Source organism: Mus caroli, chromosome 5 (assembly GCF_900094665.2).
Source record: "Mus caroli chromosome 5, CAROLI_EIJ_v1.1, whole genome shotgun sequence".
In the NCBI taxonomy this organism is placed as follows: domain Eukaryota; kingdom Metazoa; phylum Chordata; class Mammalia; order Rodentia; family Muridae; genus Mus; species Mus caroli.
Genome location: NC_034574.1, coordinates 65,678,878 through 65,695,934, shown reverse-complemented (window position 1 = coordinate 65,695,934; position 17,057 = coordinate 65,678,878). Strand labels below are relative to the sequence as shown.

The 17,057-nt window shown below is 44.8% G+C and overlaps 1 protein-coding gene across 4 annotated transcripts in view; it reads left to right on the top strand.

Moving 5' to 3' along the window:
• The first annotated feature begins 285 nt into the window (after positions 1–285).
• Txk (TXK tyrosine kinase) overlaps positions 286–17,057 on the top strand; it is a 57,283-nt gene continuing 40,511 nt past the window's right edge. For 2 of the 4 annotated variants that reach the window (XM_021161681.1, XM_021161680.1), the window contains exons 1-2: positions 286–378; positions 15,816–15,873. In XM_021161681.1, the coding sequence (XP_021017340.1) occupies positions 363–378; positions 15,816–15,873 (74 nt within the window). In that variant the 5' untranslated portion in view covers positions 286–362. Of the gene's footprint in view, positions 379–15,815; positions 15,874–16,327; positions 16,399–16,723; positions 16,982–17,057 lie in introns of those variants that run through there. The other 2 variants (XM_021161683.1, XM_021161682.1) reach the window with 2 other exon arrangements.

Below are 17,057 nucleotides of genomic sequence, written 5' to 3'. Positions count from 1 at the left end.
ATGGTCCTTTATTCCAGTATCAGCACAGGGAAGATAGTTTTACTTGATTACTATGAAGGTCCCTTTTACCGAAATTCTGTGATTTCTTCAAAGTGTTTTCTAGACACACCCACAGCGTAGGCATAAGGAAGTGCTAACACTTCAGATCTGGATACAGAGCTCTGAAGTTTCTTATGTAGGCCACTGGGTTGTCATTCACACACTCTTGAGGTTTTCAGAACAGGAAATTAGGTGGGGTAAACTTTGCCTGTGAGAAACGTCACAGGCCAACAACTATGCTTTCAGTTGAAAGATGTGTTACTGTGAGTGGAACAGAGCTGAAGAACCAAGGCTTCTGTGTATGGCCAGCAAGCAGGGTCGCCATGATCCTGTCCTCTTGTGAGTAAGATGGGCTTTACCATTTAATGTCACAGCGTGTTTATGGGTGTGTTGCCTACTGGTGACCCCTAGAAGCGGGTTTTGCTAAAACAAGGAATTTGTGAAATCGTAACGATGATTTCTTCAGATGTAGTGACAGAATTTTGTGGCTTATTTAAATGGTCACTGTGTCCTGATAAAATTATATATTTGAGAATTGAGAATACAGATGACAATAGCAAAAAAAAAAAAAAGTTGTGTACTTAGCATGTGTGGAAATTCGGTCACTGTGATGTGATGTGTTTGTTTTTTTGAACGATAATGAACTCAGAGTTGAGGGTGAGGAGATCAGACTTTTCTGGTTTAGCCTCAGCTTTGACAGGTTCCCATGGGCACCTTGGTTGGATGAACAGGTCTACAGCGTGAGCGCTCCCTTTCTGCCTCTTCCTATAGCTGTCACAAGTAAACAGTGGGCAAAGCTGGCGGACACATCAACTAATCTGAGAGTCGCTTTGAAAGACTTCAAGACAAATTTTGGAAGCACTCCACAGTTAACGTTAAGACTCAAGAGAGGCTTATTATGTATAGGGGTTTAGAAAAGGAAAAAAAAAAGATGATCTCTGATTTTAATTCTAGATGCCCTTGGAATCAAACATCAGTAGAACTTACTTAGTCATTCCAGATTAGGCCAGAATTCTGATTTATTTTTAGCTGGCAGTAGGAAAAAACTGACCGAATTTTACATATCTCTTTAAGCCACAGCATGTTATTAGGACCTCCAGACATTGGTAGGATTTATAAAAATAATCAAATGCTATTTTTGTTGTGCCTTCCTGAATATGATTTACAGTTTGATTCACTAAGAACAAAACAAGACAACAAAACAACAAACAACAACAACAGCAGCAGCAACAAAAGGGTTTCTTGTTATCAGAAATAGGACAAGCAGCTCAAGACAGAAAAAGATACAAAGAAAGAATTGTCACGAGTCCCCACCTCCCCAAGGGCAGAATAATGTTGAGCAGACACAGAATATGGACTTTTAAAGGCTTTGATTGTTTCTCATGAGGTCAGAACCAGGGGAAGCCATGTGTTATAACAGGAAAGGCTCAGCTACGTGTAAAGCAAGTAGATGCAGAGGCTGTCTAGGGATCAAGTGGGAGACTACTTATCTATGGGGTCTTAGATTTCCCCGTGGCCTGGGAGGGGGTGGGGGGGATGGTTTTAATGCAATGTCCCTGTACCATCCAGTGTCTGTCTGTCTGTGTGTCCTTCTGCCATGAGCCATAGCTAAACCACTCCATTTTCTTCTGCGTGAAATAATGAGTATTTACCATTGACAAGGCAACACCAAGTGCCCTCCAGGGTGTTTTAAACTTAAGGATGCTTATTTGTATACGCCAAACACATTGACTGTTCAAGGGGCTGCCATGGTGACCTGGAGTCACAGGCTGCTGGAAGGGAAGAGGAGGTAGTTGTATAGGGTGGGATTTTGATCATAAAGTAATGATGGTGGCCTCTGAACAGGGTCCAAGACACTTCTCCAGTGAGGTTACATTTGTGAAGTGTTGGAATTGCCAGTGTGTTTGGCAGCTAGGTTACCGTGAGAGCAACTCAGACATTTACTTAGATGGCAAGATCCCAGTACAGCAGCTAAGGATTAGAAATTTCTCCCTTTCACCTCTTCTTGAATGCTTTTAATCTATTGTTTGTGGAAAGAAAAAAAAACATATAAAATGTTTCATATATATTTGTGTGTGTGTGTGTGTGTGTGTGTGTGTGTGTATGTGTTTGTGTAATCTTATGGTCCAGTTTGCCTGATACATGCCTGGGGTTCTGCTTAAATGCCAGTTTCTAGGTTCATTATCATCATTTGATCTGAGGGTACAGTAAGAAACTTTGATTGCACTGTATTTCCAGGGCCTCTCCATTCCCAGAGTACTCTCACAGCAGCCCTGCAAAGCGAATGGACCATTATTACTGTAATTAATATGAGGATAAGCAGGGTAGCTGGGGTAGGCATCCTTTAGGCTGGCCTCTGGTGCTAACTACTTCCAGGTATGATCAACCCCTCATCCTAGGCACTGGACTCTTTACCTCTCTCAGATCGAGTATGTAAAAACAATGGGATGCCACCTCTGAGACATGGTGCACAAAAGACGCAGCTCCTGTCTTTGCTGCGTCTGTGAACATGGAAGTGGTTTTCTAGCTCCAAGCCAGCTTCAGCAGCTTGCTTGCAGCTTCGGTGAGCTCTGCTGAGCCGTTAGAGAACTTGAAGGGACACTGGCTAGCCCAAGCATGGCAAACACAGCTCTGGCAGGCCTTGCCCTTCTTCTCCATTCCCTTTGCCTTTCTAAACAGTTAGATTACACCCTAAATAAACCCCTTGGGTCTATTCCCTTATTTGGCCACTTCCTCCTCCTGAGGCTGTCCTCCAAGGTCCAGCTATGAAAGTATTGAAGTCCATCAATCAAAAACCCTCTTTGACTCACCTAATTAACATGCCCAATTAAAATCAAACACCCCATTCTAACACTGGGATTCCCCTTTTACTTTTATAAATGGCCATTTTCCTATTGGTCATGTCTGTCTCCTCTCTATCCAGAGGCAGTCCTTTGTGACACCCTTCTGGGACAAATACCTTTTCCCCTCCCTCAACCCCTTCCCCTTCTCCCTCATCCTCTGTCTCCTCCTTGTCTCTTATTTGCTGTTCTTTGACCTTCTAGGCAAATCTCCTTTGTGCTGAGAACTTGCTCTTAGAGTCCCTAGCCTATACTGGTCCACAGAAACAAAGCAATCATAAAAGTGATTGGGTGCAGGTCGAGTTTGTGCCTAGAAATAGAAAATGACTGTAGTGGGGTTGGCAGAGATGGCTCAGTAGTTAAGAGCACCAGCTGTTCTTCCAAAGGACCCTGGGTCAATTCACAGCACCCATATGGCAGTTCACAACTGTCTGTAACTCCAGTTCCAGGGAATATGACACCTCACACAGACATACATGTATGCAAAACACCAATGTACATAAAATAAAAATTTAAAAAAAAAAAGAAGAAAATTTTTTTAGTGGCAAGGGCAGAGAGTGTCACAGATTCAAGGCAAATGTTTGCTCCCACTACTGTTGCTTCTGCTGGAATTAATGCTCTTTCTCACCCACAGACTGTTAAAATGAACATAAACACAACACAACTGATTTCTTTTGTCATGTTTTCCCCCTAACTAACTTGTTTAAAAATGGCAGTTGTGGCCAGCTTGTACCCACCTTTGTGAGGCTTCCCTGCCTTCTTGTGTGCTGATTTGCAGATCCAGTAGCTCCTTTGAGAAGCCCCCACCCCCAAGGCCAGTCTCATCCACTACCACCCCTGCCCACCCAGAGGCAGGCAGCTCAGCTTGGGCTCCAGTGCCCATATGCTCTCAGGCATTTCTTTACTTCACAAGCTGGCTTGAAACCGAGCCTGTGACCTGTGAGCCCACAGACAATACAGTTCTAGGAAACAGGACCTTGAGGTGTGGGGCAGAGTAGAGATTGTGAGTGAGATGACTGCAGAGTCCGGCTCACATGGACTCATTACAGGAAGGAGTCTGCATTTCTGCAAACACAGCTGGGCATACCCAGGTGGGGGAGAGGCAAGAAGATCTTACGTTGGAGGTCAGTCTGAACTATGTGGCACATTACAGGCCAGCTTGGCCTTCACCAAACTTTGTCTCAAAACAACAACCCAGGGCAGGGGTTGGAGCTCAGTGATAAGAGAGAGCGCCTGGGGCACTCGCTCCTAGGAGGTTATTTGAAGGTTAGATCAGGGGACCTGACTACAGCTGGGAGGCACATGATGGATGCTGTGTGGGAGACACACAGCCTCTCCTCACCTTTTGCTCCCTGGAATATCTCCCAATGTTCTATCCAGATCCTGACTCCCAGGCTTCTAGAGTCTTCCCTAAACTCCTTTCCCAACAACACTGGACCTTGGGGACAAGCCAGGCCAAGAACCGTTCCTATCTACCCAACTGTATCCACTCCCAGACCCACTTCTTTTCTCCTATTGTGGACTTCCCCAATGTAACGATTCACCAAAATTTCACAGTCTAATATAAAACAAAAGAAAACAAGGTGGCTTGGGGCCTATTACAGAGTTATTCCTTTCTTGGCCAATATATCTAGCAAAAAAATTATCTCAGGTGACCTTCATTTCTTAGAAAGGTATCAAGTATGGTGGCATAAACTTGCTGCCCAGCATTTGAAGGGTCTAAAGTTCAAGACTATCCTGGCCTACTTAGGGAGACTGACTCAATAAATGAGGAATCAAACAAACAAACAAACAGTATATAGGTGTACCTACAAGATAATTAACGCCCCACTTGTATAAAGGGCACAAGCTTAGAATAAAGAATAGCTTTTTAAGTTGGACCAACATTCATGTGAAAACCACAACCTATGGCTTTTCCTTCTCTCGCTACCGACTTTCCACTCATGTGTGCTATTGATTTGATACCAGGAAACTAGAGAAAAGCTACCAGCATTGAGCCTCCCCAAACTACCTGTCAACTCATTTAAAATATTCCTGTCCCAAACGGCCATAAAGCTTAGATCTAGTGGTGGGCTTTTGTGGCAGAGAAAGAAGTTTGACTTTTCTCCTGGTGACACGGGGGTGGGGTGGAGGGGTGGTTGAGGAGAGGCCATGCCTAGTTTATAGTGAGTTTACAAGTATCCAGTCTGCCTTGCCCCTTTAATCCCTGCACTGTGGAGGCAGCAGGGTGACTTCAAACGTAACCCTGTGAGCTCTAGGACAGACAGAGCTATATAAAAAGGCACTGTCTCAGAAAAGATCAGTACGGCTCATCTGGGGGTCCAAATTTGTGAGGCCTTTTTTTTTTTCCTGCAGCCCTCTGGAGTAGATTCACCTAAAATTATCCACAATTTTTAGTTCAGGGCAGCTCCTGAAACTGGGTGATTTTTTTAAAGCTTGTTTTTAAGGGGAAAAAAAAATCACCAGCCACCTGCCAGTTACTATGAAGCCCACATTCAGGAGGAATGGCTCTCCTCTGAGGCACCGATCCAGAAGAAACTCAGCACTGCCTACGCCAGCAGCTAAATTGAGACATTGCTGGTAAATCTCAGAAACTGAAGACACAGTGATTACTTCCCTGCCTGCTTGAGCAAAGGCTTTTCATCACAATGGCTTTGCTTGCCCAGAGGTATATCATACATGCTGCTTTGGGAAGTCATGCTTCCTTCCCCACCCTGCCCCCCCACCAACCCATACTCCTCAGTGAATGCTTGTTCACAATCAAATCTCTGTTGTGGTCACTATGAGCCTCCTGGGAGAAAGGAACCCCTCAAACACCCATCCCAGATTCAAGGAGGCAGGATCACAGGTAACAAATAGTTCAGGAACCACCTAGCTGGGGAGAGATGTCCCAGTGTGGAAAGATTACAGAGATCCTGTCTGGATGTGATGTCCATTTTACTAATGGTGTATCATTAAGGATCTTTGCTGGGGAACAAGAAGCAGACGGAAAGAACAATACAGACATAAGCCTGGGAGAGAAAGCTGGATTCCTGAAAAAATCCTCAGTTTTGAGTGTCCTTCCCATGGGACCTTCCATCAAGCAAATGGCCATTGCTCACTTCTTAAGCATTTGGTGTCTTTTGACAAGGCCCTCGTTAATGTACATGGGTTCTTGGATAAACTGGGGATTTTCTACACAGGCAAGAACTTTCTCTGTGCAGGTTATTGTCAAAGGACACCAACTGACTTCTGCCATCAAGAATGTCTGTGGAAGGGAGCACACCAATTCATTCACTCTCCCGAAGACCTAGATAACCTAAGCAGGAAATGCCCTTGAATCTAATGATCACTGGTGTCTGCATTGGGGTGAATTTTGATCAAGTATGTTAACGTTGAATAAATATGTCTAGCACTTGGGGAACTCATGCTGAGCTAGGGCACACAAGGTAGCAGCTGTTTGTGTGCATTAGTGGTGGTAGAGGGGACAGGTCTATGCATAGGCAGAGGTTAAGCTGGTTGGCTTGTGACTGTTTGATCTTCGGAGCAATAGACCTTTAAGTAATTGAAGCCACTGCAAGGCAGGCTGTACTTTCAAAGAAAGGGGAATTGCCTTTGCTACAGAATCAGGAAATGATAAGTATTTTTGAAAAGCCTTCCTCCCAAATTTCAGGCTGCCTAAGTGAACAAAGTTAAGGTTGGGGGAACACTGTTGGGTTTTCAGGCCACAGTACTGGGGAGGGGGGATGAACTGGGCTCAGTGAACTAGGGACAGTCCTCTCCTACTTTCAGATAGTCCTGCCTGCATGGTGACAATGAGGTTTCTCTTTCGGAGTTGTATGTTTTAAAATGTATCTATCTGTTTACAGTTTTTATTGGGTATATATGATGTATGTATGGGCACACATGTGTGTGTGCGCGCACACACACACACACATGTGTGCCATGGCACTTTGTAGCATCGGTTCCAGGAATTGAACTTTGGTTTTTAAGGTTAAAGAGCATGCACCTCACTCACTGAATGACACGCCAGGCTCTGTATTCAAATCTAAAGTGCTGTGATTGCTAATGCCGTGAGCCATCATGGCTGGGCCATGCGTGGTACCTGGATACAATTTGTTCAAATATTCTGAATGTTTCTGTGAAAATGTCTTTGGGGAGATTAATACTTAAATGGATGGATTTTAAGTTAGGGAGGTGTCTTAGTTAGGGTTTTACTGCTGTGAACAGACACCATGACCAAGGCAAGTCTTACAAAGGATAACATTTAATTGGGGCTGGCTTACAGGTTCAGTCAGAGGTTCAGTCCATTATCATCAAGGTGGGAGCATGGCAGCATCCTGGCAGGCATGGCGCAGGAGGAGCTGAGAGTTCTATATCTTCATCTGAAGGCTGCTAGTAGAAGACTGACTTCCAGGAAGCTAGGGTGAGGGTCTTAAAGCCCACACCCACAGTGACACACTTACTCCAACAAGGCCACACCTACTCCAACAGGGCCACAGCTTCAAATAGTGCTACTCCCTGGGCTGAGCATATACAAACCATCACAGGAGGCTTATCCTGCATGGTACTGTTAGTCTTATTTACAAAGGAGGGCCTCTGTGGGAGAAATAACAGTCCTGAGCAAGAAGGAGTTCTGTCTGCAGATTGCCTTTGGGCTCAAACTAGCTCGTGTCTCTGAGCTTCCTGCCATAGCCTTGTTAACCGCCAAGGTCACAGGAGTCAATTCCTTAATACCAATCTCCCTGCTAGTCCTGACTAGCAGAGGAGTCAGGTTTACAAACCTGGAAATGCCTCTAATCACAACAGCCCTGGCCAGGAAGACCTTACCCAGAACGAGGCTTCCCTAAGAGTAAGGAGAGGTGTGCTCACTAGATCCCATATGGAAACATCTCATTTCAGTAAGGGGCTGAGTAGGGCTCAGACAACAAGAGCTGTAGGGACCAAAGACTCCATTGGCTTCCTCAGCCCTCTTCCTCCATCTGTCTTTAGAGGAGATCACATCTGCTCGGTATTTACCATAAGTTTGTCTGGTGAGAACACAGTGAACAGAAGTTGACTGGGTACTAGGGAACTGGTGGGGAAAACTGAGAACCTGCTCTCTGTCTCTGTCTGTCTCTGTCTCTGTCAGTCTCTGTCTGTCTCTGTCTGTCTCTGTCTCTCATTCTCTGTCTCTCTCTCTCTCTCTGTCTCTCTCTCTCTCTCTCTTTGTTTTTTCGAGACAGGGTTTCTCTGTATAGCCCTGGCTGTCCTGGAACTCACTCTGTAAACCAGGCTGGCCTCGAACTCAGAAATCCNCCTGCCTCTGCCTCCCAAGTGCTGGGATTAAAGGCGTGCGCCACCATGCCCGGCTTCCCTGCTCTCTTAATCACATCTCATCTTATTGCTATGCTCCTGGACTCTGAGGAAGCTCTCTGGGCTTAAATTCTGACTCAGATACTACATGACTGGACAGAACGCTGGACTGCTCATTAATCTATTTGTCTGTAATGTCGAGGTCCTGTTTCCTCCATATATGTTCCCTACTTTTGCTTTGCTGTGGTCAAGATATCAGACACAGGCAATTTCAGGGAGGAAGAGTCCTCTTGGCTCGTAGTTTCAAAGGCCTCAGTACTGGTTGCTTGTGCCCATGTAGAAGATCTTGGTAGCAGGAGCTATAGAGGAGAAACACCATTGATCTCATGGTCAACAGGAAGTGGAGGGAAGGAAGAGTGAGGACGATTGACTGGCCCTCTCCCTCTTCCCTCTCTCTTCTGTCTGAGTCCTTAGCCTGTGGGATAGTGCTACATGCGTTCAGTGTAGGTCTTAAATCTTTAGTTACTCCTCTCTAGAAAGATCCTCAAGGACTCACCTGCAAGAGGACCTCACCATTCTCCACGGTGTTCTAAACCTCGTCAAGTTGACAATGAAGATTAACCACCACATATAGAGTAGAACCTACTTCAGTATGAGAGTTCTGGTTCAGTTAGCACAGGCTAGCACATGGGATAAGTGATAGCTTTGGGTACATGTTGCCAAGTATGTGATAAGGGGTGTATTGGTAAAAGTTGGGAATAGGATTCCTAGAAGATGGGTTTTATTACTTTAGTTTATTACTCCCAAATGAAGCTCTTCATTCGTTGTCAAGGACAATTCTTTTTCTATAAGAAAATGGGGTGTGTCTTCTCTGACCCCTGTATGCTAATCCTAATAGAACGGGTCTAACTGAATTTTCAATAATTCTGTTTAGCATTTCTGGATCCAGTGCTTGATGCTGGATGATAACCCACTACTACCAGACCGTCTTGATGCGTAATTTTGTATAAGCTTTTCTCAGTTCCTGTTTGGATTTTTAGTAAATCTGGGATGGAGTCTTTTTTTTTTTTTTCTAAATGGTCTTCCGAGACAGGGTTTCTCTGTATAGCCCTGGCTGTCCTGGAACTCACTTTGTAGACCAGGCTGGCCTTGAACTCAGAAATCCGCCTGCCTCTGCCTCTCGAGTGCTGGGATTAAAGGCGTGCGCCACCACGCCCGGCCTGGGATGGAGTCTTAGGCTGTGGCCCCCAACAACAAATTTTAGTTAAAGGTCTCAAAGCTCTCCCTCAACTTTGTTGTCCCACAGGATCCCCTAGTCAAAGGTCATGGTCAGAACACATGGTCTGTGTGTGCTTGGTATCCTGTGTGATAGGGCTACTGACAAGGCCTAATACAATGATGAGAAGACCCATCGGGACCTATTAAGCAATTATTTACTGAGCTCTGGTTATATGTCAGTTACTGATCTAGATGCTATGAAAAAAAAAGATGTACGATCTAGTCCCTCGGAACAGAAGGATGCATGAGAGCTTAGAACACAGTGGCTTTCAACTTAGGATGATCTTTTACCCAGGGGACATTTTATAGCGTGTGGAGTTGTTTTGGTTTTCACAGCTGAAGGGTGACAGTGGTATGGGTGTCAAAGGGGAGGAGGCATTGTTGCTACATGCATCTTGTATGCACTAGGGGTGCTAAGTAGGGTACACAAGAAAGCCTCCACAATAAAGGATGTTGGGTAGGCAATGGCAATAATGAAGAGGTTGAGTTGCCTGAGAAAGGTGAAGCCCGTGTAAAGAAATCACTTGTACAGTGGGACCTAGTGAGGCAGCACGGGCCAGGACAGTCAGTGTGTGCCTTAGGGAGCCACAAAACGAAGGGGGTGCATTGCATTTGGGAGTTCTTTTTAGAAGTGTTCAAAGTCTGAGAAGAGAGAAAGTAGGAGATGGGAATGCAGTGGGAACTGGGGACAACAAAGTCAACCAGAGGAGTCTCGGACACTGAGGGACACTATTACACTGAAGACAAAGAGCTGTTGACCGAGGCTGCTTCAGGGACTATAGAATGACTGGAAGAAACCACGCAGAGCAAAGACCCTAGAGTCAGGCACATACCTCCAGGTACAAATCTAGCTCTGGGTTCTGGATCTCTGCGGAGTACCTCTCTGACTCTCGGAGGGAGTAACCTCCCTATCATTAATGTTCCATGCCTGGAAGGCATTCCCTTTCCCACAGTGTCATGGTAAGAGCACATGAATGAATGTGTGCTTGCGTGAGTGTGAGTGTGTTAGATTTGTTCATCCAAAGCTGGTGATGCGATGGAAAGGCAACAAGAGCTGCGAGGGTGGAGCAGACTGAGGGCTGACTAGCTATCCATAATGGGTTTCACCAAGAGCCCTGGGTTTCTGTGGTGGCCTGACAAACATGAGAAGATGAAGAAGGAGAAATGAGCTAGGTTTCTTATTGAGGGTAATAAGATAAGTAGATGAATAAATAGGTTTGAGGGAGCACCAAAGGAGATGAAGGAGATGAAAACTCCGGATCATACAAGCATAAGAGGTGGATGAATTAGAGAACTAAAGCCCGTTCCTATCCATCACTAAAAATCATATGTATGTAGAAAGTCCTAGAACATCTGCCCGTGTAATGAAAGTTTTGTTTGATTTTTTTTATTTACATATTTAAAAAATTCAAATATTTTGGTAAACATAAGGCAAACATATAAGCTATGTAAAGTGACTATTCTTAGCTCTGACTATATTAAATATTTTAGGTTTTATTTAAATGCAATGTCGTACGTGGCTGTAGCACACCTAGTTACATCATCTTGTAAGTTTCTAGGCCGAGCACAGTTGGTTGTGCTTTGTGAATTGTACCCTTCTATTGTCTGCTGACAACTCACTCCTGCGAGGAAGAAAGTTCTCAGGCCTGGGCCTCCTTTACCCTAAAGTCCTTCATAATCTAATCCTCCGAGTCCTCGAGGTTCATTGTTTCCTGTGGCATTCGATCACTCTGTTCCCAATGACGGTTTGCAAACCCCAGCAAAATGTTCTGAGCGAATTTATGATTTGGTGTTCCCTCAAACCTATTTATTCATCTACTTATCCAAAAAATATTTATCACATATATTATTTCTGAAGAACTGTTCTAGCCTCTTAGGAAATAATTATAAACCAAATAGACAAAAAAAATTTCTGTTCCCTTTCTAAAGGGAAAGCAAGAAGTAAATATGTAAATAAATAAATGAATAAATCGTATATTAAAAGGAGGGAAATGCATGGAAGGAAAGATAGAAGAAAGAACGGGAGTAGGGGGTCTCACAGGTAAGCATGTAGCTAGCTGGCTGTAATAGTCGCTACACCCTTCCATTGACAAGGTGAGATTGGAGCAAAGGCTTCGAGGGATTGCAGGACCACGGTGCTGCAGGCCCTGAGGGAAGACACTGTAGGCTAACCAAAGCCAAGAGCCTGCCACACAGCTGACTTGTTATGCTCCAGAAACTGACTGTACAAGGTTGGGCTCCGGAGGGAAGTAAGTGAGTGCCTTGAGGAGAGACAGGGACAAAAGGATGGCAGGTCCTGGAGGGTTTCGCAGGCTTCAACTCTGAGTGAAGTGAGAGCCACTGAGAAGTTTGCAGACAAGAAGTAACATGATCGGACAGGTTTAAGAAGTTACTCTGGCCACTGTGTTGAGAATAAACAAAGTGGCTTAGGGTAGAAATAGGAAGAAGCCAGAGGAGGTAACAGTGGTTTGACCATAGTAACAGATGTGCTGGAGGAAAGCTATGTGTGTGTTCGTGTGTGCGTGCGTGCGTGCATGCATGCATGTCTGGGGAGGGTATAATTGGGTAATTGTGGAGGAAAATATGCTAATCTGCAATCAGTTTTCTGTTTCGGGAACAGAAAGCCTAAGCTAATCAACTCAAAAGAAGGGAAGGGTGGTTTTGGCTCCTGGCTTCAAGAAACATAGAGGAAGAGAAGGAGGGGGATGAGGTTCCAAGATCTCTTTCAAGAATCAAGAACTGACCAACAGCCTGGTTTCGCCTTAGCATCCTCCCTCCCCCACTGCAGCAGAGTTCAGCTGTATGTATCACAGGCAGAATCAGACCGTCACTTGCAGACTTTGCAGGGGATGGACAAGAGCTAAGCCATAGAAATATTCAGGAGAAAATTTGCTGGCCAAACTATTTTCAGAAACAATAAATACATCCATAATGTAAACCTTAATCCATTTCTAGAACAATTTTATCACTCTGAAATCCTGAAAACTTTGGAGGTCTAAGCGTGCGTGTGTGCGTGTGTGTGTGTGTGTGTGTGTGTGTGTGTGCGCGCGCGCGCACACGCGCGTGGATAAACATATTCACACACACACACACACACACACACACACACACACACACACACACACATACTCCTGCTGTTGACAAGGCAGAGAAGGGCAGAGAGTGGGGCTGGAGAGACGGCTCAGTGGTTAAGAGCACCGACTCTTCTTCCAGAGGTCCTGAGTTCAATTCCCAGCAACCACATGGTGGCTCACAACCATCTGTAATGGGATCTGGTGCCCTCTTCTGGTGTGTCTGAAGATAGCTACAGTGTATTCATATACATAAAATAAATAAATAAATGTTAAAAAATAAAGAAGGGCAGAGAGAGAACGTTGGGGGATGGAGAAGACTTCATATTTCATCTCAACATCCAGTTGAGGAGACTGCTAAACAGCCAAGCGAGGACTTTGAGAGTTTGTTTCGGTCGGTGTGTTCATCTGAGTGTCATGAGCTGATGAATAGTTAGATAAGCTACAGGAAGAAATGAAAGATTTAAAAAAGGGAATGAGACAAAGAAAAGATCAAAGCTTTGGAGGCCGATTAAGAGGCCAGGGAGGAAGATGAGAAAACATCAAAAACCTGAGAACAAGCCTAAGTAGGTGTAGCCTCAGATGCTACCCATGGCACACGCGAGGACGACTTGGGACTGACCACTGGATTTCATGGTGTGTGGGTCACCAGTGACCCTCACAAGACCCTCAGAAGAAAGAGGAAGTCAAAGGCAACAAGTGTAGGCTACTCATCTCTGATTTGACCATTAGCAGAGGAAATTGGATCATGGAGCCGTCTGCTGTGTTCTGTTAACAGTGGCTGAATGAACACTGTATTTATTCTGATAGAAATGATGTAATGAGAAGAGGAGAAGCGGTGACACCGGAGGAGGAATGTTGGGAGAAGTATCACGTTTGAATACTTGTACCTGAGCTTGGGCGTGGCACTTCCATAGTCCATCTTCTACATTCCTTTGGCATCTGAGTCCATGTGCATGCATGCATGTGTGCTCACACACACAAACACATACAAACACACACACAGAGAAATAAAAATTAAACAGATCTTTTTTGAAAAAAGTTTCTAATTAATAAAAGCTGCTTTTTTCCTTCTTTCCTTCCTTCCATCCTTTCTTATTTCCTTTTTTTCATAAGGTCTTGCTATGGCCTTAAATTTGCTATGTAGATCAGGTTGTCTTTAAACTCAGGGATCCACCTGTTTCTGCTCCTGAATACAGCAGTTAAAGGTGTGAGCCACCACGTCCAGCAAAAACAGCTCTTCTAAACTGCTTCTTCCTATGGGAGTCCTGCCCAGTGTAGTGGCTGCCATCACGGTGATGCCAGAAGGCAGATTCAAAGTCAGGTCATAAATAAATATAATCAGGGGTAATCCTGTTCATTGGAGAAATGGCTTGATGATCCACTTCCCAAACTGTGGCCAGTGGTGACCTGGGACAGCCTGCAACATCATAGAGAGCTGTCCACACAGAGCTTTTGGGAAATCCTAGAAATTTGGACTTATTTCTGGACTCCGGCTACTCAGCCCCTTTTATTTGAAAAGTAACTGACAGCTTGCTGAGAGCGAGGACTGAATTCCATAGTTGTTTGTTTGTTTTCTTTATTCAGTCCAGCTTTTTACAGAATAGATTTCAAAAGACAAAGCCCATGTCATGTTCTTCATCTGTGGTTTCTACTCTTTTCCTCACTGGGGCAGCATAGGGGGCTAGACTTTCAGTGGGCGGGGCACTAGCCCCTGGAGAACTAGCTGCTGGAGCACTAGCCCCTGAAACTCCAGCTGTTGGAGCAATAGCCCCTGGAGCACCAGCTGCTGGAGCAGGTCTACCAGCTCCAACACTGTATATGATGCTCCCAATACTGACATTGGAGACGGCCTTTGCAAACAAAACCGTCCCAAAGTGTTTGATGTTGACATGGGCTGCTCTAAGGCAATGCTTTTACCCCCTGCCACAGTTACTTAGCACCATGCAAGAAGCAGCAAGGCGAGTTTGGAGATCAAAGCCGTGATGTAAACCATCACTGCAAAGAGTGACGACCCCAGTCCAACACTGCCTTGGTTTCTCGAGAAAAACTGAGAACTTTGGCAGCAGCTGAGGCAAGACAAGAATAGAATTATTTTTTTTAATTTCTATCGTTAAAATTTTAATTAATTTTATTTATGGATCTGCATGTATATGTATCATGTTTGTGTCTGATGCCCACAGAGACCTGAGGAGGGTGCCGGATGTGCCAAGACTGGAGTTACAGATGGTTGTGAATTATGTGGGAATCTAACCCTGTCCTCTGGAAGAGCAACCAATGTTCTTCCCCCAAGACTAGATTCTTGATCATGAATGTGATACTTTCATGGTTCAAACTGTCTCTCAGGAGCCTACTGTTGTCTGGCTCAGTGAACTGCTAAAGCGAGCTTGTAGATGTTATCTATTATAAATGTGGAAGTGGCCTTGTGGAAGCTCCCTCCCCGACATCAGATTAAGAAAACTCCTTGATCAGGAGACATACTCGGCTATTAATCTTCAGCCCCCACCAGAAGATTCACAGTCAGTTCTCTGTGAGCTAAGGAAAGACGTAAAGGCTCTGGCCTCATTTACAGATAACTCTGCATTGCAAACCCATACATACAGGAGCTAAGCAGCCACTGTGTAAGAGGATCAATCAGAAGCAGCTTGGAAATTAATGTGGAAAGAAAGGCCTTTCAGGACCTCAGGGGCCCCTTAGTTTGCTTACTTAGGGAAAGAGGTACTCTTGAGCTGTTATCAGACCTGGGCTCATGGGTAACAGCAAACGAGGTGGCTTGCTAATCGGGAACTAGGAAAAAAAAATATGGCCGAGAGACCGGTGGGTTATCTAATTTAAAATCAGATAAAGATTAAGGTCATCAGTTATCTGTAGGGAAGTTCAGAGCTCTTTTTTTTTTTTTTTAAAAACAAACAAACAAAACAAACACAAACACAAAATGTGATGGGCCTAGTCTAAAACTCCTGCTAAGACATTGGAGAACACTGTTTCTGCAAACCCATTCTTCTATAGCGATAGCCAGCAGTAGCCATGACAAAGCACGTAGAGTATACTGGCCACTCACAGATAAAGGAAATGCAGAAACGGGGCCAGAGCGATGAACCTCAGAAGGGAAACCACACTGGTCAGGGTGCCAGAACTTCTTTTTGCTGTTTTGGTGTCAGGTTTTTTGTCTTTTTCTCCTGAAGATTTCCGTGATGTCCCCATGCCTCTGATCATGGACTGTTCCCAACTCTTATCGGGAGCACAGCCAGAGTGGTTCATACAGGGTCATGGACTCCTGGCTTCCTAACTGTGACAATGGTCTCCTTTTCAGATAGCTCCTTCCAGTCTGTCCTCTGCTGCTGCTGTTGCCGCTGCTCACTACAGAAGAGGTGAGTCTGCTCTGAGGGCAGTTTCTTAGAAATGGGTGAACGCAGTTTCCTGGCTCTTAAGTCTCCTGTCTGTGTCTGTCGCTTTGTGTCTGGGAAGCTCTTCCCACTTGGTCCCCACCTCATCTTCTTAAAGACGTAAACCAAATTGTAGGGGTGCTCTGATCCCCTCTCCTGCATACAGTCTAATTCTTCTGTGTGTTCCCACACAGTGCTGCGGCTTCGTTCTTCCCTAGAAACTTGTTTGTTTTGTACGTCTGTGTTCCAGTAAGTATTTTTTTTTTCCCATGCCGCTTAAGCACAAGAATCTTGTCTTAATTATATAAGACTCTCTGAGAGCCTTACCCTTTGGTATGTGACTGTGTAAGAATTAAACCAAGGCATCATGCCAGCAGCCATTTGATAAGTGTGGTGTGGTGAGGTTTGCATTTAATTCTTCCCCATGGTGTTTTCCTTTATAACCCTCGACTTGATAGACAAGAACACCCAAGGCTTAGAGAGGTTGCTTTCTTTGTCTGAGGCCCCAGTATGACACTGTTGTGGGCCGACCAGCAGCTCGCAAGGAACAGTTTAACTGAGATGGCAGATTGGACGGAAGAAAGAACGGAGCCAAGTCAAAACCAACTCTGATCAAAGCTCAATTTTACTATTCCAACACGCAGTTATGAAGGAGGGGAAGGGGGCGATTCCTGCCAAATAGTCCTGGGGACCAATAGCAGAGTGACCATGTATGTGTATGGCTCCGAACAGCAAAGTGGCAGGTTCCAGCAGTGGGTGTGGCAGAACGATTGAGTGGCAAGCTCCATCCAGGTGTAAACAGTGGAACCATTAAGGCTGGGGGAGGGGAGGCTACATGACACGTTGGAGCTGCGGTGCACACTTATGCTTTTAATCACTCACCTGTGCACATGTGACAATAAGTCACTTTGCACACTCTGCCTGACTCAGAGTGAGTGGTTGTCGGATTGACTATAATTTTATGACCCTCATAAGTACCAGACTCTGGGCATATGACATATTCTTGCCACTTTATTTCAAAGCAACTCTGACCTCTGTATACAGAAAATGAATCCTCAGAGTTCCAGCTCAGAATCTGTTGAAGGAGTTAGAAGTAGGAAGATTCCTTTCTTTCTTTCTTTCTTTCTTTCTTTCTTTCTTTCTTTCTTTCTTTCTTTCTTTCTTTCTCT